Source organism: Leptosomus discolor, chromosome 4 (assembly GCF_034619465.1).
Source record: "Leptosomus discolor isolate bLepDis1 chromosome 4, bLepDis1.hap2, whole genome shotgun sequence".
NCBI lineage: Eukaryota > Metazoa > Chordata > Aves > Leptosomiformes > Leptosomidae > Leptosomus > Leptosomus discolor.
In genome coordinates, this window is record NC_141394.1 from 52,344,162 (window position 1) to 52,368,053 (window position 23,892).

Consider the following 23,892-nt stretch of genomic DNA (forward strand, 5'->3'; position numbering starts at 1 on the left):
CTTTTTCTTGTGTTTAAATGGAATTCCCTGTATTTCAATTTGTGCCTGTTGTCTTTCGTACCTTCTCTGGATACCCCCGAGAAGAGGCTGTCTCCATTGTTTCATTCCCACTCATCAGGTATTCAGGTATATGGAGATGTTTCCCCCTCCCCCCCCCCCCGGCCTTCTCTTCTCAAGGCTGAACACCCTCCAGCCTGCTCAGCTTCTCCTCATGTGAGATGCTCCAATCCCTTAATCATCTTCGGGGCCCTTTGCTGGACTTGCCAAGGATGTCCATGCCCACATTGTACCGGGAGCCTACGGAAGACGATGTGTTTGGGGAGTGAGCTGTCTTGGGCAAGCCGTGCCTGCTCCATGGGGCGCCAGCAGCCCAGGGAGCCGCTGTGCGGGGAATGGGCTGGAGGGCCCCGTGCCAGCCTGTGCCGCGCGCTGGCGGGTACTGTGGCAGAGGCAGCGTTGCAGCCTGCCAGCAGGGAGATGGGGTTTCTGCCTTTGTGGCTAAAACAGTGCTGATAACACACCAGCGCTTCGGCTGTTGCTGAACGGTGCTTGCACAGCATCGAGGCTTTCTCTCTTCCCCCACTTGGCCGACAAGATAATTACGCCGGAGGATGAGCGGTAAGACTTTAGGTCTGGGAATTAATACTGACTGCTGTGGTGATGATGATCTTTGCATTGCCCAAGAAGGGTCAGAGGACGAAATGAAAGCGAAACGCCTGTATACATAAAGCTAGAAGACTAGGGTTCCGAAACTGCACCCAACTGGTTTCTTACAGTTAGCAAGGAGGAAGTATAAAATTCTGCCCCAAAAAATGGTTTAAAGAAATCAAAAAGTCTGCGGACATACAGTTTTATTTAGGAATAAGAGCATTTGAATAGATCAGGCTTGCCACATGTGCACCAATTTCTGTATAAAATACTTTAAAGACTGAAGTCCTACTCTTAACCTTTTTTAATTAGCATCACATAGGAACCTCAGTGCTTCTCAGATTTAGGGTGACAAAAAAAAGGAACAAATTGGGTTTTCCAACTGAACCCTAGAATTGCTTATTTATCTCTATTTTAGGGACATACTGTAAGACAAGAAAAAACTCTAAGAATTTCTTAAAAACACATTATGATGTTTAACTGAGCACTTTCAGTTTTAATAACTTGATAAAAACTGTCCTTTTATTCTCTTCAGATTCCCCTGCTTCTAACAATGTGCTTTCCTTGTTTTGCAAACAGCCCCAACAATTACTGCTTCTCCTGTTATTTTTCTAAGGTTATTTTTCCCCCATCCCCAACTGCAGATAACAACAGAAGACCGACAACTTGAGTGTTCAGACTTTTCCCGTCATTTAATGCCTGCCACACTCTGCTTCAACTCACCCCAGCTGAGGACTAAAACGGGTCATCAGGCTTCCATGATCTGTTGACCTTCCAGAAGGTGAGGAGAGCACCGAAGCTTCTTGGAGTAGGCTCCACGAGAGTCACGTTAATATCCACACACACAATGGCTTGTTTCATACATGACGTATATGGCAGTTCCTAAAATTAAATTTTCTACAAATTTGTGCTTGTTTTGTACTTCATTAAACGAAATACTTGATTTTAAAGCAAAGTTGTATAAATATTACTTTTCTCTTATTCTAGTTGCTTACAACAATATATATAAAATAACAGTAACAGAAGGTAAAATGACAGCTTTACTCTAGTTTGAATAATAGGAATGTTTTAGTTTTAGAAAGCTGCACAGGCTGTGGTCAGCAAAATGATACCAGTTTTATTACAGCATCTGTGCTCAACAATCTGCTAATTCTTCATCATTAAAATTCATGAAAGAATTACTATTAACCAAAGTGTTACGGTTTTAATTGTAATGTCAAAATCCAGTTTTTGGTAAGATGAAATACAGTATTTTCAATATAATAGAACACTTGCTCCTTTTCTTTTTTAATTCAGATTCCAATTTAAAAGGGTTTGTATACAAAATAAGACATTTAAAAGTCACCACTGAAGACAGCAAGAGCAGAGCATGAATTCATTTCCCATTCTTACTGAACTGCTTCATCCTGAATAATTAACGTCGATTAGCATCAGTCGAAACTACTGACTTAATACGAACAGTATTGATGCCTAAGTAAGGTTTAGACGACAACCTCCCCACTCCTGTAACTGGCAAATAAGAGACCCGAAAAGTAAAAAGTATGAGGTGCACCCGCTTCAAACAAACGATTCCTTCCAACAGCTCAGAAGCCCAATGTGGTACAAGGATTTTCAGGTCCTTCTGAATGGGTGTTCTAAGTTGGTTTAAATTAGTAACGTTTAATACATATAGACACATGTTAAATAACAAAATGGACAAAACACAATATATGAAAATTAAAATATATCTATATAGTTTGCAACAGCAATAATTTATCTATGAATATATGAGTCAGTATTTCCAGTTACCACAATATTCTTTATAATTTCTACCTGTAACAATCTTAGTGCAAAATGGACAAAATTTAAAAGCAGGAAAAAACCCACTTTTTTTTCCATGTCATTTAAGATGTTGCTTACACCTTAGAGATGCTTGTAGCGTGAGCTGGGAGTCACAGGTTTTTATTGAACAGTAGTCACACAGAACAGGACCCGTTGGCCAGTGCAAGGACGTGCAACGATACATCCTCCCCCTTCTAGTCCTCCCCTTGACACCTACAAACACACATCACGTCAGCCTGGAAGGCGCGTAATTGTTAGAAAACTGGATGTTCTGGAGTAGAAGAATGATTTGACACACAATTACCTGCACAGACGGACTTTAAGAGCACATCATAAGACTGTGATTGCTAATCGCATCTTACTTCATAGCCTAAATTGGAAATGCTCCTCTGCTAAATATTAGCATTTCAAGATTTCTATTTTTATCATATTTAAAGATTAGTTCTCACTGCGTTTACCTAATATGTGTGTCACAACAAAAAGGCCTGTGTCACCTCTCCAACAGCTTGAGCTTCACAGTGTGAAGGATTCCAGGTCTAGTTCTGATCTTTTAAACCCCAAATTTGAAAAATATCTCCAGATATGATTCAAAAATGAAAATATGAAATACTTCAGAATTAATTTTATACTATTTAAAGGATTTCAATACATCTTTAAAAATATAATTTCTCTCTTCACTTTTTATCTAATACTGGGATAATATTTAAAATGCAATTTCACACAAAGATTAAGCAAAAGGAGATAAGTAGTTGTTAATAACAGAAACATTAAAAAAGAATAACTGATAGACTTTTTTATTAAGAAAAGGTACAGTAAATAAAATGCATTCACAAATAGATAACCAATACTTTTAAATACCACAAAGAATGACGTGTAAATGGAAAACACCTGTTAAAAGCCCAAACATAGGAAATCATCATGAGTCTAAAACATCCACTGGCTCAGCATTTCTAAGACAATCACGTATGTTATTCTGTTAGCTCACACCAAGATGAACAAACTTCTGTAACCATATGAGATAAGCACACAGAAATAAAATAGTAAAACAAAACCAAGAGATTGTCACATCAAGTACTCGTTTCCTTCTTATGATTATTACGTTTCCAAAACAGTAACAAAACTCAGCCAGCCTTGATGCAAAACCTGTCAAACAGCCAGCAGAAAACCAGTCGCCCCAGCCAGATGGAAAAGCAGAATTTTGCAAAGTTGATTACGTCACCAGTTCTCAGAAATTTCAAAGGTAATGACCGATTTGAAGAAAACAGAGGTAGAAAAAGTCAGCCTTCATAATTTAAAAAAAAAAGTCCTTGTAACAAGGTAATGCTTCAGTTGCTCAAGTGCTGGTTATTCTTTGAAGCTCACATTTCTGGTGGAGAAAGAAAAAAATTTTCAAAATAAAGCTATTATATTTTACTAATTAATATTAGGATAAAAAGTAATAATTAGATTTACCCTTCTCATGTTCTCTTCCATTACTCCTGAATATCAACTGTTAGCATATTATCTAAAACTCTGCATTTCAGTTCACTGACTCCTTACTCAAATGCTTAACAAAAGTACACAGGAGACGAGGAGGAAGTTTCTTGAGAAGATTAAGTCAGGTTAGAGAAAAAGACAGTTGTAACACTACAGAACAGTAGTTACAGAGCGCACTTTGCTGTGGTAAGCTCCCAGGAAGGAATAAATAAGTAGAGTGAAAGATGGTGATGGTACTACTGAGATCATCCTAATGTAATAATCCCTGGATAGGTTCAAAAGGCAAGATAGAAAAAGACTTAAACTGCATATGAATGCAGTTGTTTAAAACCACTTTCTTTAAAAATACATACTTCATGAAAACGGGATGTTGTCTGCTAAGATCTGGTACAGATCTGCCATTGTTAAAACAGAGTTCACAAATAGTAGGATAAAAATAGTTCACTATATGGTATTCGTCAGTTTCACTGGGCTATTTTTGTTGCTCTTGGGACTCGCTGTAAAGCAAGGAAGACTAAAGACAATTCTCCACTGATGACAGTCATTCTCAGAAATATATTATCTGTCGTTATCTCAGTCAAAGTGCTGATTTGCAATGTAACAGCGTTTGCCTACAGGCTCACCAGTAAAGCCACAGTCGTAACTGCTGTTTCATTCCCACTATCAATATCTCATTTGCTACAGTTTCCTTTTTTTTTGCTTCGTCCAAAAACCAGCAGAAGAGGAAAACTGCTGACAATGTGGATCATGCCGTGCTGACCTCAGTTCTCAGGAACCCTGTGTTCTTGTCAACAGAAGTAAGCTTAAGAACAAGCCATACGTATTTACCAACAAAAAGAAAGTTTAGAACCTTACCAATTTGGAATTCAGTTCCTTGGAGTTTAGCAGGTAGATAGTTAGATTCCTGAGCTGTTATAGTGTACTATATAGCTGTCATAGCACACATGCTTCCTAAACCCATCACTGTTTCTCTCACCCCGTCCTTCTGCTTTTCACTGCAATTTATTGTGCAGTATAGAACAGACAGGCTATAAAGTCAACAATCAGGCCTGTAACACATAACTGACATCACCTAAACCAACAGTGATCTCTAAAAGAACAAAAATGTCGGTGAAAATGAACAGGTGAGAGGCTGATTTTGATTCCACAAAGTTATGGACTCTGGTGACTCCGATCTTAAGACATTCATATCATTGAAGCACTAACAATGAAAAAATGCATTATTTTTATGCCCTTGTTTTGGAGACAGTTTCATCTAATGTGTAGGGTTCAAATGCGTTTTAGGTGGACTGACTCCTATGGAGTGTCTTTCATTCATTGCTGTACTTGAGCGAATTTCATGGCATTTCTCTTAATAGGAACCACTCGTAGTTTGGAGATAACTATTAACAATAATAAATTTGCCATATGTCTCTGGATATAACCAATGGTAATAATAAGCAGGCGCTATATCTTTGGAAGCTGTCAGCTGCTACAAGACCACTAACAAAACCAGGAATGGGAATCCATTACATTATATGGTCTTTGGACAGCACTTTGCATCTACCATTTTCCATCAATACTTTATAGTAGGAGAGTCAACAGAAGAACTTAGAGCCACCAAAGCGTGTAAGAATTTCATATAATTAAAAAAGTATTACTCAGAAGCACTTTAAACCTAACTCCAAAAGAAGCTAACCTCAAATCGCTTACTTTTCAGCTGCTGCTTGATCAGTTGTCCTGACAATGGTACGTTCTGGAGAATGTGAGGGAGACCTTAACGTTGAACTGAGAGGAGGTGAAGCACGTAATGACGACGTGGAGAGACCATGTCGGCGCATTTCCTGAATCGCACGCTCTCTACCAACAGACAGCAATCTCAGTTACATAACGCATTGGTATGGCAGGATGTTAAAGGAAGAAAACCCAACCTTTTTTTCCATATTTTTACTTGGTGATTTTCACAACACTTTGCAAAGAGCCTTGTTTTCTCATAATGTCACTCAACTTTCTTCTCGTTTTCATGAGGAAGGATTTTTTTTAAATACAATGGTAAACTCATAAAATTCACCAGGGAATTCAGAAACTGTGTAAGGTTTTTTTTTCTTTTTTTCATTAAGCAGTTTTCAAGAAGAGAATATTAGATTTTGCAGGAAATAGGAACACAATTTTCCATAGAAGTTGCTCACTATTGAAAAAAGCAACAAAGAGCCACCTCACTGAAAAAACAGCACCTTACCGTTCAAATCGTTCAGTTGTCAGTTGCCTTTTTAAAATATCACAGTCAGTCTGCAGCTGTGCAACTTTACTTCGAAGTATGGGAACCTCTCTATTACAGCTGCTTCTAAAAAAAAAAAAAAATCATGAGAAGCAACAAAGTTTTCTTTGAACATCTTCAGCTAGGAGCTTAAATGAATTAGAGCAAGATAAAACAAAAACAGATACTGAACATGTTGTTTCACACAGACCAAATCAAAGACAAATTAGAAGCACTGAGAACCAAGTGAATGCAACAGAATGTTTCTGGAAGAACCTAAGGTGAGAAAGCAGTGAGAAGCTGGCAAGCCTCTCACTACATCCTTACTACAATACATCATGTTATTTTCAGACAAAGGTAAACATGAACATGTTTTACAAAACCAGACAAAACAATTAAATCCTTAATTTATTGATTTACTACCCTCTGTTGCAATGTGAGATGGTCTTTACATGTACACTTAAAAAAAAGAAAAACGCAGTAACTATCCACAAAACACACAAACATAACAGATATGGCTTCAGTGAAAATTATATCGAGTAGGCTGGAAATATCTGGCTAGCAATGAACACAACTGAGTCCAATCTAAGTAAAAGCTGTATTAATGTAAGCTCAGACCAGCAAAGCCCCGAGTTTGAAAGCTCCTCAACTACACCCTTGGTGTCTGGGCCCAGCTGTTTCAACTGCAAGAATTGAAATGAAAAGCAGCCTTGAAAATCTTAAGTAACATAATTAAATATACTTCTTATCAAATCAGCAGCATGGACAACTCAATGGTTGGTTGCAAAACACTGTTAATTGCATAATAAAGCAAGCAAGCAAAAAAAAAAAAAAAAAATCATAGCATGTAAAATAAGTTGTCTAAACCAGCCTCTAGACAGCTACGTTATTCCATAGAGTCTTCAAAGCCCATATGAAGTGGAGTGCTCAAAAGTCACTTCCAGGGGAGCAAAGATGTACTAGTTTATTGCTAAAGCACCGGACTTGAATTCTGAAAAACGAGTTCCACTCCTAGCTCAGTCACAGGCTTCCTGTCTGGCACCCGCTGGTCTCTGACTCCAGGAGATGCAAATTACTCAAGAGATTTGATCCAAAAAGAACCGCAGAATATTTTTTCCTGTGTTCCCTATTCATCAGTAAAATTCCTAGAATGGTATCTTGATCCAGTATGTTGAGAACAGACGCAGAAGACAAGAAGTCTTGATGATATCTTAGTCTAAGTCCTTCAGAGACAGGCATATGCTTTCAGGATGGAGGTAAGAATTCAGGGCCCAATAGCATTATTGTAAAATAAAGAAAGAAAGCAAACAGTTTTGTGAGTTCTGAGGTCATCCAATGTCCATGACATTTAAACAAAATTAAGATCATGAAGTAAACCACTCCAAAATTAAGAAATATTTTAATTTGGAACCCCTATGCACAGTAATCATCATATAATAAGATTACTATATATAATATTTTCTCACAGGACATCTGGCTCTTTCGCAGTGGATACAGATAGCTCTCAACAAGCAGTTCAGCTAGTCAATATTCTCTGTTTATTTAATATTTAATGGCTGTAGAGCCTCAAGATCTCATTTACTATCACCCAAATAGTACTCTGAGTAACACAACTACTAATCTTCACAGAGCTCGAAATTACAGCACTGGAGAACTTCACAAGTCAAACTTAATTTTGAGAATCCTACTGAAGTCAGAGGATGTATCAATACCATTTTAAAATAGAGTGTAAGCGCAGGCACAATAAGGCCAGAACTGTAAATAATGTTCAAAAATATTGACACACGATTTTTGCCAGTTAGAACTGAAATTTTGCCAAGTTAAATGAACTTTTAGATGTTGCAAGATACAAACATAAATATCACATCCTTCAGTCACAGCTGCGAGTATTTAAAGTTCCTGTTCTTTAGACTACAACTACTACAAACCAAGCAGCAGAAAATAAGGTATATACAACTAGTTCTCACACCTGAAAATTTGCCTAGCAACATGCAGAACCTTGGAGATAAGCAGAGGAACACAATTTAATAGAGCAGCCACTTTTCCTCCAAAAGAACATTTTCCTCCTTCCTGCGGTATCCCATCCTATTAACAACGCAAGTACTGACATTTACAACAAACAAGAAAGGAACCCTACAGTGTGTGTGGAAGAAAAATTGTGAAAAAATTACTATGAAGTTATTTAAACAGAGTACACAAAGGTTATTTAACAGGGTACACAAAGAAGCTAAACTAAAAGTAAATGAAAACATCCTCCTTTCCTTTTTTTTTTGGTCTTTTTTTTTTTGTAACTTTCACATTTAATTTCATAGTCAGGACATTCCATTAGTTTATGTTCTTTGTATGCAATTAACTTTTTTCCCCCAAGTAAACAAAACTCAGCAATTCTAAAACATGAAGCAACGAGCTGCCCAGGGGCGATTAATAGTGTCATCATCTACAGGTTCACTGAGGTCCGTGCTCCTTGCGGTGGGCCCCCATCAGCAGTAAGGTGCAGCCTTTACGTAAATCAACCAAAAGCATTTTTCTTGCATATTTGCTTCACAAGTAACAGATAGCTTTTAACTGTTTAGGTATGCTATATTCTGTATCTCATAAGGAAGCATTATCTGTCCTTTTACTTTCCCTACATTCCCTTTCTCTCCCTACCTCAGGGTTTACTCAGTGGGTGTATCTCTTTTTCCAAAATTCTACTTTGACTTTGCTCTTCACCACCATCTACATTCAGCTGCTACTCCTCCTTGGTATTTAATGCACAGATACCACTACAGTCACTGGCTAATGTATCTCCTGGACAATCATCATGTCATGATGACACATACCATGGAAACTTCAAATTCCCTGCTCCGTATCATGAAGAAAATTTTTTAAATGCCCCACTTCTCTTGTACTTTAATTTCACATACCCAAAATATCTCCCCTTCAACTTCATCGTTCCAAACAGATTAGTCTGTCTTCTGTAAGAGTGGTAAAAAGTTATTTCTACTCCAGGCAGACGCACAGCATAAGAAGTTGCTAATAATTATTAGCTATAATGGAAAAGCACCGACCACAGTTAGTGCAGGTGTCAGGTTCAGTTCCGTTTACATGTCAAAGGAACAATAAATGACACGGGCCCTTTTCCTTAGCAGTTAATATTAAGAGCAGCAAAAGTACTTTTGCTTTTTTAAAGGACTATGACTTCACTATTTATTATGTAAGTTATTCTTACTTTAATCAAAGTAAGGACAACAAGCATCTTCAGCAGGTATGCAATTCACATTATCCACGGATTTAATCTACTTGGTATTTTTTTGTGAGCAGGACACGTGTTAAAATTTTACCTTCAATTTGCTTTGAGGTGCTTGATGAATCCACATTGTTCTAAAGGAGTTAGGACTTCAGAACACTCGCCAATATAAGAACATAAAACAGTTCAAGACTAAGAAAATTTGTGTTCCCTTAATAATTAAACTCCTAGTTAAGCTCTTCAAAGCTAATAAAAATATGACATTTTGCTTCAAAAGCAGAGTATAATTACATTGCTTCCTGAAGCTAAGAAGAAAATCAGAACCTGAGAGAAGTGGTCATATATTTTCAGAATTTATACACTCTGATGTCAAAGTTAAATATCCAAATCATACTGCAAAGCATACGTACATTTATAGATGTACTCAACAGCTAAAAAAAATTTACAAATTATCATGGGTTGGCTGGTTCTGTCACGGAAATAATATCTGCAACAGATCAGCTACCTCACCATTAGGCAGTTACGCACACTAAGAGGCTCAGAAGGAAAGGATTTTAGTGATTACACTGAAAAGATGGCAGAGTTCTATCGGACAAGTGAACTTCAGGAAAGGTATCACGTCCTGTGCCTGACTGATGCGAGAGTAGTCACTAGCAGAGAAAGCGAAGCAAACTTCTGGAGTCAGAAAAATCCAGAGAGAAACTGAGTGCTTATTCTCAAGACTGTGAAAACTCAGCAGGGTGTTCCTTCCTTTTGGAGTAGGTTTCCTTTGGAACTCCTGTTTAGGTTTACTGCTTGTACTAAACTGACGTCCACCAGAGTGCTGATTAATGAAAGCAATACAAAAGATCTGTAAAGTTCAAGTAAACAGTTCCATGAAAGGCCAATAGACATTGCTGCAATAATCTGCTCAGCCATACTGAACGTTAAGAATTTGACTTTGTGAGTAAGTGTTTACACAGAAGAAGTTTCCCTGTAAACCACAGAACACATACATACATTTGTTAAAACTTACAGTTTGCTCTCAGCGAGTGTTAGCTTATCTTTCAATAACTGAATTTCGGAATCTTTCTCATGGGATGTTAAATGGTTCTGAAATTCTTTGTCTCTACTGGTAGCCAGCAACGTTTCAAGATTCTGAACTGTAAGTCTCTCGCTGGATAACTGCTTTTTCAGCAACTCTGCTTCTGATTTTATATCGTCTAATTCACCTAGAACCTAGGGCACAAATTTTATACATTATTAATACATTGGTTTAAAAACACAGAGTTCTCTTTCATGAAGAGTTGTTATAAAGACTGAAATGATTGGAAGTTTCATAAAAGTGAACAGGAAACAGAGCTCAGAAAACAAACTAAAGCCTACAATTATTTATACTTAGTTAAAAACTAATAAAGCTGTGCATCTACCACAAATAGATCTGTCAAAATCACAAATCATCTGTCAAATGTTGTACTGGGAGCTCAATTACCGAGTGCTGGAAATGCTTAGGTCAGCATCTGGAACACTAATTGGCTTTTAACAGCAGTAGGCTTACGTACAAGTAGAAAAATAGTATTTATTCTACTTCATTCTGTTCAACTAGGTAAGCTCACAAATAGCTTCTTGGCTTTTGCTGAAAAAGCTTAGAATGTAGAAATGCTTGTTTTCCTCATCAGTTCTATAAATATAAACAAATTCTGTGGGGATGAGAACTACTGTTCCAAACATCTTGAATATTTCAGTAACAGAAAGCATTGACCAAGTCACTACATAAAGACACAACAATCTGTAAAGAAAAATGTTCAGAAATTATGGATATTTAGAACTGTTTAAAATATGTCAAAACATTTAATGAACTTCAGCTGAACCTAAATTTTCAATTTAATTAAAAAAATCCATTAGGGAAAAGCCTTTAATATCTAAATAAGAAGTGCACTATTCACTTTTTATAAAAGTTGAGAATTTGAGTACATTAAACGGTACATAAACCCAAACAAATATAATTTGCCTCTGTGGTATAGCAAAAACTACTGCTGCCACATTTTGTACTGATAATGAATGAAAGAAACATAGATCTGTATACAGCAAAATTTATAATTTAACTATAAATGCAAAACGAATGATGTAAATTAACTCACCTTGCTCTCAGAAGTAATTGATTCTTTTCTCCAAAAACCATTAAAAGCAAATGAAGATACTTTATTATAGCAACCTTTGCTGCTTACCCTTTCATAATCCATGCTTTTGGATGTCAGTTGTCGAGATAAAAGTTCTTTGTTGGACTCAAGTTTCACACAGAGTTCCCTCACAGAGGCCAGGTCTGCCAACAGAGAAGACTTATCCTGATTTTCACGCTTAACATCCTCTTCCAACTTGGACATATTTTTTGTAATGGAGGAGATCTGAGATTCATATGCTTGATGTGCAACGATATGCTAAACAAAGACAAATATGGATACCCCTTCAGTGTTAAAGGTTGAGTTAACAGTTCTCTGTTGGATAACAGGGGTTTTTTAATACTTTCTTTTCCCTTCAAAATTAACTTTTCCTATAAAATTAACTTTATATTACATTCCTTTCCTCTCTTCTCCCTAAACCACAGCTAAGAAAACTACTAAACCGTCTCTGCAATTTTTAATTACCATCTTGAAGAATTATACAAATACTATACAAGCATGGAATGAGGGTGGATTCCAGCTTCAGGAGAGAATTAAAAGCTTAAACCCCCAAAATACAAACTATTTTTTACTCAGCTCATATTACAGTCTCTAACTCTTTTTGGCTAATTAAAAGCAAGAGACAAAATATGGTCAATCCACAAACTTCCTTGATCTCCATGAAGTTACTGCTTCTAAAATATAAACCTCATTACTTTCTGTGCTAGGTTTGGGCTAGATTTTGGTATTACGGAATCCTGACTCTGGATTTGGACTACTACCAGATTTTTACCTTTACTCCAGCCACCAATGCTTCAAATACTTCATTCGAAGCTTCAGAGAAATGTAAACTTAAAAAACACTCACAAAGCTAACTGACGAAACACTTACAAAGCTATATGCAAATATTTTGAAGCAACTAAAGAAAAGGTTCTTACAGAGACAATAACATAATAGCAGCAATCATCCAACAGAAGAGATCTAAAAGTATTAAAACATACACTGTGATTTTAAGTTTGGGAAAGCAGGGAAGGGAGAAGGAAAGTATGTCTAACCAAAATCAGTTACTGTTTCAAAAACTCAAGTGGCCACATTTGAAACATTCATGTATAGGAATTATTTTCCATTAAAGCATTAAAAATAGTATGTTGACTTTATTAAAAAACACCTGTATCACACTTTCCTTGACAGAATTTCATTGCACAAGTTATTACCCCTTCAATCTCTTTTTCCAGAAGTTCTACTCTCTCTCGAAGATGTCTCCGATCTGTATCTACAGAAAGGAGTTCAAGTCGTATTGAGCTGCTTTCTCCTTCAGCTTGATGAGCCTTCATTTCCCAGTCTTCAGCTTGTGTATGGAGTGTTCGGAACTCCTCTAACAATTCTTGGTTTTCTCTTTCCTAGATAAAACAGTAAGTCACTCCGCAATGATCAACATACCTTCAAGTTGCTTGATCTTATTTCATGCCTACCCCCTACAATATCGTTATTTTTTCAAAAGAAAATAGCTCTTTTTCCATTTTCTTAATCCCACTATCTGGCAATTACTAAAAGGCATCATCCCTTTTGCAAGTCCAGGTAGTAAATACATACAGTGATGGCATTCAGTTTTATTAAGCAGAAGCATGTACATTTCGCAGTTGCTAATGTTCAAGGCTCCCGGTGAGGGGTTATTTTGGATCTCTCTGCATTGTCACGGGTTACGTTACTGAGGTACTGATCCTAGTGCTGCCCTTTCCAAGAAATTCCAGCAGGAGTTCATTTTCAGCTCTTTCACTTACTGCGCTCTCACAAATATTTCTATTACAGCAGTGCCTGAAAGAGTGATAACCTATTTGGGCATATGCACTTAAGCAGTCTATCATAAAAGTACAACACTGCAAGCTTTAGTGCTTTACAAGTTACGCAGTGGTGGAACAAACGTTGCTTGTGAATTTTAATTTGGACCACCTGCAAGTGCATATTATAAGGCAGTGATTAATTTTTCTTCTTTATTTAGCTCCATTCGCTTCTTCCCCTGTCCATGTGAAGCACAGCAGGATAAGCATGTTGCTAGTATGAATTAAACTTATCTAATGAGGAAGGCAACTGTTTTTGAAATTCCTTCTGTTTCCTGCAGAACTTGGAAGGTGCAGACAGAATGAGACGTGGCATTAGGAAACAGAAACTCATGATCAAGCAAACGAACACTGTGCAGAGAAGTAAATCCTTGTCTCCACAGGCAACATCTGGATGTAACACTAAACAAATCCCTGAAACCAACCTTTCATAACTGGTCACTGGCTGTATATTCTACAGCTTCTTGGTACCTGACTTGAATAACTGGATTCTCACTTGCCAAAGATGTGGCCACATCTGTAGCTGAAGTGCTTTGGACTTAAGATATATTATAAAAGTCTTAAAAACTAAGTCTTTTAAATTGAGAGTTCCAAGCTGACATAATATTGACCTTATTTTTTTCTCTACGCTTCAGTTTCTACTTATAAAAAGGAGTTGAATTTACGTGCGTTCATCTAGACGTGCAAGTCAAAGTTAGATCAAAACTCATTCTCTCCTATTCAAAATCACATAATAAATTTGCCAGTTCATGTTGTCTTGACATAAAATCTACTTGTTTTAAATGATTATAAAGTTTTCAATCGCACACGTCACACTTTTGAATCCAAGCATCAGGATAAAACACATTTAACAAGAGCACTGTTTTGTCAGTACAGCAAAAACTCTGAACTCTTATCACTTACAGAGAAAACAGTCCCATGCGCTGTTTTTACACTTTCCTGTAGAACTGCATATAAAATTTCTCTTTTTAAAAAAGTGTAAAATATTAAAAATCATCATATAAGCTGCTTGTTGCCTACAATCATGAAACAGTATCAGACATTTTACTAGTTGCCTAGTAGGAGAACAACATTCAAACATGATTTGTTTGTCATTCTCCAGCGTTAGGGCCAACTGAAACATAATCAATGAAACTGTGATGTGCCAGAATTTATCAGTGCTTCAGATCTAATAAGGTTTTACACGAATCCATTAGTAGCTTGAAACACTGCAGAGGAAATAAGGAACAAAAAAGAAGGAAATGGGACAGGCAGGGAGAATGGAACCCAAACCATACATTTCTTAATCTCTCATCCTAATGAGAATGTGCTATACTTTAAAACTAATGGATTTATTGAAAACCATAATGACTGCCTACAGATTATACTTTTACCTTTGAAGCCATCAAGGTCTCAAATCTGGAAACTTCAGTTATATAATTATGAACTCTGGTTTTCATTTCTTCTTTTTCACGTATTGCATCTTCAAGCTCAGTACTGATAGCCTAAATAGATGACATAAAGGCAAAAGAGTGCATTAGAGTAAATTAATCACTATATGTTACTGTATCAGAATAAATCAAAGTCATTTCATATGCCCTAGTTTTTATTCTATTCTACTTTTAAGTAATTTAGTCAAAGCCCTTTGGGATTTGTAGGGTTACCTACTGATCTCTGGAAAATTCAATACACAGGCATTTGGGAGCTGAGATTTTTCTAGCCTTAATCTTCACTAGCCCTGAGTGAAGGCAAGTTTTGTGTCACTAGACAGTCAACTTTGTAAGAAAAGACCATTTATTTTAAAGTAGAATTGCAAGATATATAACTAAATAACTAAATGCATTCTTAAGATCATATCTAGACATTGACAATGCACCATGGAATTTGTTTGAGATGTTGGAACTGCTAACTCTGGCCCTCTCAGGTTTAACTCTCACCTTTGAGTCCTCTAGCCCAGACAGCCAAAAAAGGCAAGTATCTTCTTCTATCCCCACTAGCAAATGTGGGGGAAATAGAGGATATTGCTTGCTTTCTCTCCCATCTTCTTTTTGTGGTATATGAATATTCATTAATGGCAGCCTTTTTACTGTGTGCCTTATTTAGCATACACTGAAATCAGTCTGCTTGTCCCTGTGATAGCCTTCCCAAGCACACTGTAAAAGCTTTAGTCATCACATTACTATTTAATATTTCATCTTATTAAATAACTGTGAATTGCATCTCTAATTTCAAGAACACACCCACATATCCATGTATCATAACATAGGTTTTGCAAGAACTATTCAGGGTACTACATCACTTAAAACCTCTTGCTATATTGTACTTTTCTAGCTTCAGACTCAGCCAGGTTGACTGAGGGGAATTGAAATAAATGATTCAGCTAACAAGGCCCTGATGATTTTTAGTGTTGACATTTACAGTGAATTCAAACAAGCACTTGTATCTCAGCACCAAAATTGTGTAAGGCATCTGAGTCTCATGATGAGCTGCAATAGCTGTATTTGCTATACAAATTGAATGCAATGAGTTGTAACAAAATTCTAGGCTAGCTCATTCACATATTCTCTATGTTGTCTTTTTTAGGTTTAGCCAAATAAAAATGTTACTTACCCTATGAAACACTGGACATTTTTGTAATATATCTTCCATACACACGCTTTATAGTAGAGGGACACCCACATCATGCACTTGAAGCTGGGAGCTTTTGGCCAGTAGTAAGCAGTTAGTGCACAAAACCAACCCATGATTCCTCAAACTGAGAGGGGATTAGCAAGACTGACTGCACTTCAGGCTTTCCAAGCCATGGATCCCAGACCCAGAGAATTCCAAGGAAAAAGAGATGGAGCAATGATGACTCGGAAAAGCGCAAATGGACATGTACTATATAAGCCCCTCATGCTCTTGAAAGAACAGGCCTTACACACCAGTGGTTGGTCTAACTTGCAGACTCCTGGAGAACATCTCAAGATGAAGATGCCACAAGAATAATAATAACAATGATAATCAAACAGTTTAATTCAATAAATCTCTCAACTACTTCTGTCTTGCAAATTTTTTATTTCACCTACACCATCAGCTGGAGATAGCTCATCTTTCAATAAAATATCCAATGATACCCTACGGAAATAGGCAGTTCCTCAAGACATTAAAGATTCTATTTCAACTTTGATTCTGTAACTGATGAAAGTTTAAGTCATGCCTTTATAGCATCCACTTTACAAGGAAACGTATTTAGCCATCAGGAGCTGAGATGGACTGCATAGTTCCCAACTGGAAAGCTGACCATGAATACACATGAACCAACTCAGCGTCCACTAGGCAATCAGAATCAACTTCCCACCTGCTTTTTGGCCTAAAGCTACTGACTGGTAACTGTTAGCAAGGATGACTCTAAACTGCTATATGCCAGAGGGACGGGATGCCATCTAGAGGGACCTGGACAGGCTGGAGAGGTGCGCCCTGACCAACCTCATGAGGTTCAATAAGGCCAAGTGCAGGGTCCTGCACCTGGGCTGGAGCAACTGCCAGTATCAATAAAGGCCGGGAGAAGACAGGCTAGAGAGCAGCCCTGCGGAAAAAGACTTGTGGGCACTGGTGGATGAAAAGCTGGACATGAGCTACCAGTGCGCAACTGCAGCCCAGAAGGCCAATCACATCCTGGGCTGCATCAAAAGATGCGTGGCCAGCAGATCTGGAGAGGTGATTCTGCGCCTCTGCTGTGCCCTGGTGAGACCTCACCTTCAGTACTGCATCCAGCTCTGGAGCCCCCAACACAAGAAGGGCATGGACCTGTTGAAGCGTGTCCAGAGGAGGGCCACAAAAATGATCAGAGGGCTGAAGCACCTCTCCTACAAGGACAGGCTGAGAGAGTTGGGTTGTTCAGCCTGGAGAAGAGAAGGCTCTGGGGGGACCTTCTAGCAGCCTTCCAGTACCTGAAAAGGGCCTATAAGGTGGCAGGGGAAGAACTATTCACAAGGGTTTGTAGTGACAGGACGAGGGGAAATGGTTTTAAGCTAGAAAAGGGTAGATTTATGTTGGACATTCGGAAGAAAGTTCTTTAATACGAGGGCGGTGGATCAGTGGAACAGGTTGCCCAGAGGGGCAGTGGAAGCCCCATCCCTGGAGACGTTCAAGGTCAGGCTTGACGGGGCCCTGAGCAACTTGACCTAGTTAGAGATGTCCCTGCTTACTGTAGGGGGGTTGGACTAGATGACCTTTAGAGGTCCCTTCCAACCCAATACATTCTGTGATTCTATGATTCTACTAGAGAGCTAAGGAAAGATGAAACCATATAGAACTAGTACAAATAAAAAGATGTAACATAAAACTCTGCAAGCAGTCAAATAAAGTACCTGAACAGAATCTCCACAAAAAACAGTTTAGTACTTCAGTAAACATGCTGCCTTCATACCTGGTTTTCTCTGGCCATTGTAGCTAGGTCATCTTGCAGTCGTCTGTTTTCTTTCAGAGCCATTTCCTTTACTCTTCCTGTTTCTGCAAGCTCTACGTGGGATGTATCAAGCTGGCGACGTAAGCTAGATATCTCATGGTCTCTGTTGCTCAGCATGTCCTTCAACTGGCTATAAAGTGAAAACCTTAATTAAGTTGTCCCTTCTTAGACTATACCACATATTGCTGAAAATGATCAGATGTGGATTTTGGATATGCAAAAGCTTTATCTTTTAAAAAAGAAAAAAGGCAAATTCTTGCTCTCTGAAGGCTGACAAACTGAGTCTAAACATAACCATAAGCTCTAAGGATGTAACATGTCAACATGCACAAAGAAAATGGAGTTAATCTTCAACTTATGGGACATATCTGGCAGGATGTATCTTATTACACAAACAGAATTACAGATACTTGCCAATAATCAAGAGTTCAGCTCTGAGTTTTACCTGGGTCAATCTAATAATATCTAGTGGAGTACTCAAAATACTAAAAAGCTACTTCTCAACCGAGAATCAAGAAACGTTACTAATTTAGGAAAATAAAGACAGAGAAACAGCTGTTAATGGCTATCTTAACAGCATCTTAGCAGCCTGCAATATAATTGCAAGGGAAGTCTCTTCAAAACTTGTGTATGTCTTTCTCAACACACTACACTCCATTATTGACTTAAACAGAATTAACTCCATTTCACCAAAATAACTTAAATAGCTATCTACTTTCACTTTAAAACCACTAGATAAAATAAAATCACTGAAGGTGGCATCCTACTCTTTACTTACTCTCTTGAAGACTCCAGCTCAGATAGAGTTAGACGTAAATGAGTAATTGTTTTTTCCTACGAAAATAAAAGCAAAAGTTGTGTTAGGTATTATTATATTGCAGCATAACAGGATACTTCAAGTTAAAGAACTTTATGTTTAAACTTTCATTTTAACCCTTCATCAATAAGTAATTGCATCTTTGCACATTCAAATTTCCAACCTTCTTTTCTTTACTGAGAAAGGACTGTCTTGTCATCAAAAAAGACAGAAGTCAGCTATAGATTCTGTCACCTCAGGCTAGAACCTTATATCTCAATAAATACCTCCAAGTCAAAATGAAAAAAAATACTTCTTTATTTTCTTGGAGTGTTTAGGGAAGACACTAACAATCATAATTAAAATGCTATTGAGTTGGCAAATGACTCTTTGTATTGGTTATGTCCAAACATAGTGTTTATGTGATGCCTAGAGCTCTGCACAGGCTTTGTCATCAAGGCAAAATGTCTCCCTAGAATGTAACTGCTTTAAAAATCCCCAGATGAACTGCAAAATATTACTTTTACTGCACATACCTTGTTAGCTAAGTTGTCATCTAAGCAAGCAATTCTTTCTGTTTTTTCATCTACAGTTTCTTGAAGATTGTCTTTTTCTTTGTCTAAAACAGTAATAGTACTTCTAAGCACATTGACTGCTTCATCCTGTGAAGTGCTCCTCTGGTTTAACCTATCTATAAATAAAATAATAAGTCATTTCTATTTTTTTTTTTTAAAAATGAGATGAGCATAAAAATAACTAGTGATTACCTATTTTATCCTCTAGCTTTACAATTTCTTCTTGAGCTGACTGCAGTTCATCCTTTTTGAGGGACAATCGGTGCTGTAAATCTTCAACAGACCTCTGGAGCTGGTCATTTAAGAGCCTGGAAAATCAGTATACAGTTTAAAGAAGTCTGGAACCTATTCAGGGTCATCAGAGTATGGCTCTTAAGCTGCTTGAAGTGCAGGAGTAGTTCCAGCATAATCTCACGACAGGGCTGTGCCATATTCACGAGCTCTCTCCCTCCCTCTCTGGGAGAGAGAGGACTATTAAGGATTGCCGAGGCCAACACCACTTGGTTGCTCTGGACCCCTGCAGCAAGTCCACCTCAACACCATTCCAAAATGGAGCAAGAGAACCTCGGTGGAACCACCATGATAATCTGAAACATTCACTTCCTCTGATTACTGGTACTTTTCATCATGTCACTCTTGTTACTTGGGTCTTTTGACTCTTTGTTTTATAAAGATTTTGATATGTAGCTCATAGCAGTGATTATCAGCCACATCCCATTTTAAGCAGCAACCAAATTGACAGCTACAGTGCTGATCCTACTTTTAAGAAATACAGAGCCTGAAAGATATATGAAACCATCTACCTACAGAGTTGTTTTGCTTAGCAAGAAATATCAGGGTGACCTAGGGAAAAAAAATGCAAAAAAAATCTCCTAAGTAATTGAATGGATTATTTTACAAAACAGGTCAGGAAATAAAAATCCCTCTGAAGTGGGATCCCACAAAAGCTAGAGCTTTTCCTTTTTAAAAACCCCACCAATCGGGAATACAGCATGCCTGCAGATAAAGATTGCTCTCACTCAGTTTAGAGTGAAACTTTAGAGGGAAAAAAATAAAAAGGGGGGCCCCAAACACAGCTATAACAAACTGCTACCATGCACAAAGTAGAACCAAATGCTGAAATTACTATAGCCCTGCTCCTTATTTCCTCCTTTTTATAATATCAATGCTTTCCACTAAAATAATAAGGAACCTAACAAGATATTTCACTTTTATGAATGTTGTCACAATTTTATCAACAAAAACACTAATTATTTTACTAACAGCCTTCTTTGTGCAATTGGGAGCATGAAATGAACTCCAAGGCCCACTTCTCAGCTTCAGTTCTTCAGATACCCACCCTGCTACTGTACTGTTTATATAGTGCAATAGAGTACTGCTCAGGTGGAGGGGATGTGTGGGGTGTGAGCCACAGACCCTGCCTTCCCTTGTAAAAGGTCCAAAAGATCTTATCTACAGCATTACCTATCCTGTAGAGATCTCTTACATCAAAGGCTCTCGTTTACACCTAAACCAAAGACCAGATTTCCAAATTTCTGCCCAGATTTATTCAATACTCTATTTCCACTTTCTCTAAGCCACCGTCTTGTTCTATCGCATTTAGATAGCTGATGGGAGGTCTCTTCTAAAACCACTTTAGAAGAGTGCAGCAATGATCCTGCAAGTTTAAAAAGGCCTTAAAAATACATGACTGTACTTGATCCTCCAGTTCTGGGCCAACTGGTCAAATTCCCACAGACTGTGTCTACCAATCATAAGACACCAACTCTCCAAACTGTAGTATATATGTGATAGTATTAGCATATGAAAAAGAGTGACACAAGAAAAACAGCTCAAGTAAAATGCCATTACAGAATGATTCTCCGTGAACCACTCAGCTGTGGAATATCAGTGCCTAAAGCTTGGCATGAAATTTTCAGTATTACTGACAACTTTGTAAGGCTGGCACAATTGGGTCCTACTGCTGCAGTTTGCAAAGGCATCTCTCTTACTTTTAACAAACAGCATTCGGAAATCCTTTTAGGAATTTTCTGTTCTGCTACATCCATAAGCAAAGAACATGGCGGTTAGAGGAAACAATTCTAGAAGGAGAAAATTTTCATTCACAATTAGCCACAAAAATTATCCGTATATCTGGTCATCAGATAAGTCCCAGAGGAGCGCGCTGAGAAAAGCCATCACAACACTTTCCTTACTCATATTTACTTTTCCTTAAGACAAAAAGAGTACCAAGTGATTCTGAAAATATTTTATAGTCTTTCCCAGGAACTCAACTCTGCTATACAGTCATAGAACAAAGAAAATAATGTCAACATCTGTGAAAGACCACCACATTTTGTATTAGACTTACTGAAGTGAGCAAATCTCATCTTTAAATTGAGAAGAATCATCAGATGTCTGGGCAAGCTTACTGGACTTCAATTTTAATTCATTTTCCAAAGAGTTTATTCTTTCTTTCATGACAGAGATTGTAGTCTTTAGTTCACACCTTTCCATCTCAAACTGCAATTAAAAAAAAAAACAAACCCCAAACATGTTATTGTTGTAGAAAGCTATCATAACTTGGCTTTTAAATAAATTTAAGTAGAAAACAGATAACAAAATTAATTGCTTGAAAGTCTATCCTATTTTAGAAGTAATGAAAGCTTACATCCTAAAAATGCACTTACTCCTTGAATATTATTCTCAAGTTCTGAAATATCATGCTGCATCTTTGATTTTTCAAGGTTAGCTGCTTCTTGCTGAATCTGAGATAGAAATATAGAATCACATGTAACAACATACACGTTTTCAGATTTAACCATAGAAATTTCAGCTTAATGTTTTAGAAAACATTGCTCTACATTCTTAGATGAATAACCAAATGCAAAGTTCTCTCTATAAAACTACGGAGCATTAGCTGAAAATACACCACTGCAGGTCAATATAATATCACTGAGTTTGATTTTGGGTTTTGGTTGTTGTTTGTTTGGGTTTTTTTTTTTTAAGAAAAAGTATATTCATATTTGGTCCCAACCAAATTAATATTTATAAGTTGTTGCAGAAAGATTGCTGAGCTACAGGACCATAGGAAAGGTTGCAAGCATGCATAGCTTAGTGTCCTAAGCTGTTTGAAATTAATTTGTTAAATTATCATTAACATGAAATGTAAAACAGATTACAAAGCTAACTGTTTTTCTTGAAGTCTATGAAGAAATTTTTTTTAAACAATTTGTCTGTTCTCTGACTTCTGGGCATAAGTGCAGTGAAATTATTAAACAAACTCTCAGACATACTAGAAATGCCTGAGATCAGTAGTCTTGTGCAGATATTTCAAAGTGGCACACATACAAAATGTTGGTAGTCGCCTACAAGAAGAAGGGATGGAGCTGGAAGCACACTTCTTCCACTGCATGCACACGCTTTAAGCAAAGAGGTCAGAGTTACCGCTGCTGCATTCAGATAACTACAGTTCTCTATTTTCGTGATAGTAAATCAAACTACAGAAACGTTCATTGCACAGTCAGTCTTGACCTATGCTGTCTTTGGATCAGTCCATTAATATTATTTTAAATTTCTGAATTTTCAGGACATTTGAAAAACCTGTATACATTATGTTAATGACCCAATAAAGAATTCAGGGAAACCCTCCTGAAATCATATGCTCTTGGCTATAACCAAACAAGACATTAACGCACTTTAACACCAGACATCAAGAGGACACAGTAACAGGAAAATTATTGCATTAATAAATATTTTTTAAAAGGTTAAATATAACAAAACTTGGATTCCTATGGATTTAGGATTGATGGTCCAGTTATACATCATTTAAAATATATTCTTCTACAAATTGCAACAATAACCAAAGATTAGTTAATATGAAAAAGTCCATGAAGTCCCCAGTTCGTGGGACAAGAACCATATGTGACACACAAGCATCTTCATAGCGCATACACACAAAAATATTCTGTTAGGACTTCATATCTAGGGTCTTCACAAAAGGCGATGACACCCTTGCCCTCAGACTTAAAGCACGTGCCCTCAGACACTTAAAAGCATGTTCCTCTCCCCCTATCCCCACCTAGGAACTGAGATTCCAAGGATAACTCAGACAATTCATCGAGCTCTCTCAAGGGGGTTTGAAATTAGGTAAGTTCAAAAGTTATTGAAGAGGGGAACTGACAGACAGCTGACACGAATATGGCATTATTGTAGAAGCCTTCCCTATATGCCACCTCACTGTAAGCAATGAAGCTAGAAAAGCTCACCTTTAATTTTTCTCTGAGGCTTTCTTTCTCTGCCATTAGTCTTCTAAAGTCAGTCAGCGCAATGTCTCTTTCTTCTTCCACATGACTTTGAGAAACTAAACTATGTTTTGCTTCTCTTCTCATCCTGTTCAATTCAGCCTGAGACTTTAAAAGAAGATTATCATTTGTTAGCCTATGTGAATTGCAGTTAATAAAGTGTATGCACTAACAAAAAGGAAAGTTTCAATGCTGTTCCTAGAATAGAAGTGCTATTATAGTCTTATTTTTTCCTAGATAACTAAAATATATTCCCTAAATCACACAGTGGCATGACAACTCATGCTGCCAATGCACTCATCATCCTTTTACTGTTCCAAGTATAGCCTAACTTCACTCTATTTTCTTATCAGTTCCCACACTTCTTCCTTGCTTTCTAGCCTGTATCCTTACCCAACTTTCTCATGCATTCTCTTGATCTTT

The 23,892-nt window shown here is 37.4% G+C and overlaps 1 protein-coding gene across 1 annotated transcript in view; it reads right to left on the reverse strand.

The window, feature by feature from the left end:
• Positions 1-3,813: 3,813 nt before the first annotated feature.
• The window catches only part of CEP135 (centrosomal protein 135), a 32,361-nt gene continuing 12,282 nt past the window's right edge, over positions 3,814-23,892 (reverse strand). The window contains exons 12-25 of the mRNA XM_086464322.1: positions 23,434-23,577; positions 21,856-21,933; positions 21,537-21,688; positions 19,379-19,494; positions 19,148-19,302; positions 18,594-18,649; positions 17,777-17,945; positions 14,760-14,870; positions 12,763-12,948; positions 11,618-11,827; positions 10,426-10,628; positions 6,164-6,268; positions 5,638-5,784; positions 3,814-3,835 (exon numbers count right to left, since the gene is read on the reverse strand). Coding sequence (XP_086320448.1) covers positions 3,814-3,835; positions 5,638-5,784; positions 6,164-6,268; positions 10,426-10,628; positions 11,618-11,827; positions 12,763-12,948; positions 14,760-14,870; positions 17,777-17,945; positions 18,594-18,649; positions 19,148-19,302; positions 19,379-19,494; positions 21,537-21,688; positions 21,856-21,933; positions 23,434-23,577 — 1,854 coding nt within the window. The remainder of the gene's footprint in view (positions 3,836-5,637; positions 5,785-6,163; positions 6,269-10,425; positions 10,629-11,617; positions 11,828-12,762; positions 12,949-14,759; positions 14,871-17,776; positions 17,946-18,593; positions 18,650-19,147; positions 19,303-19,378; positions 19,495-21,536; positions 21,689-21,855; positions 21,934-23,433; positions 23,578-23,892) is intronic.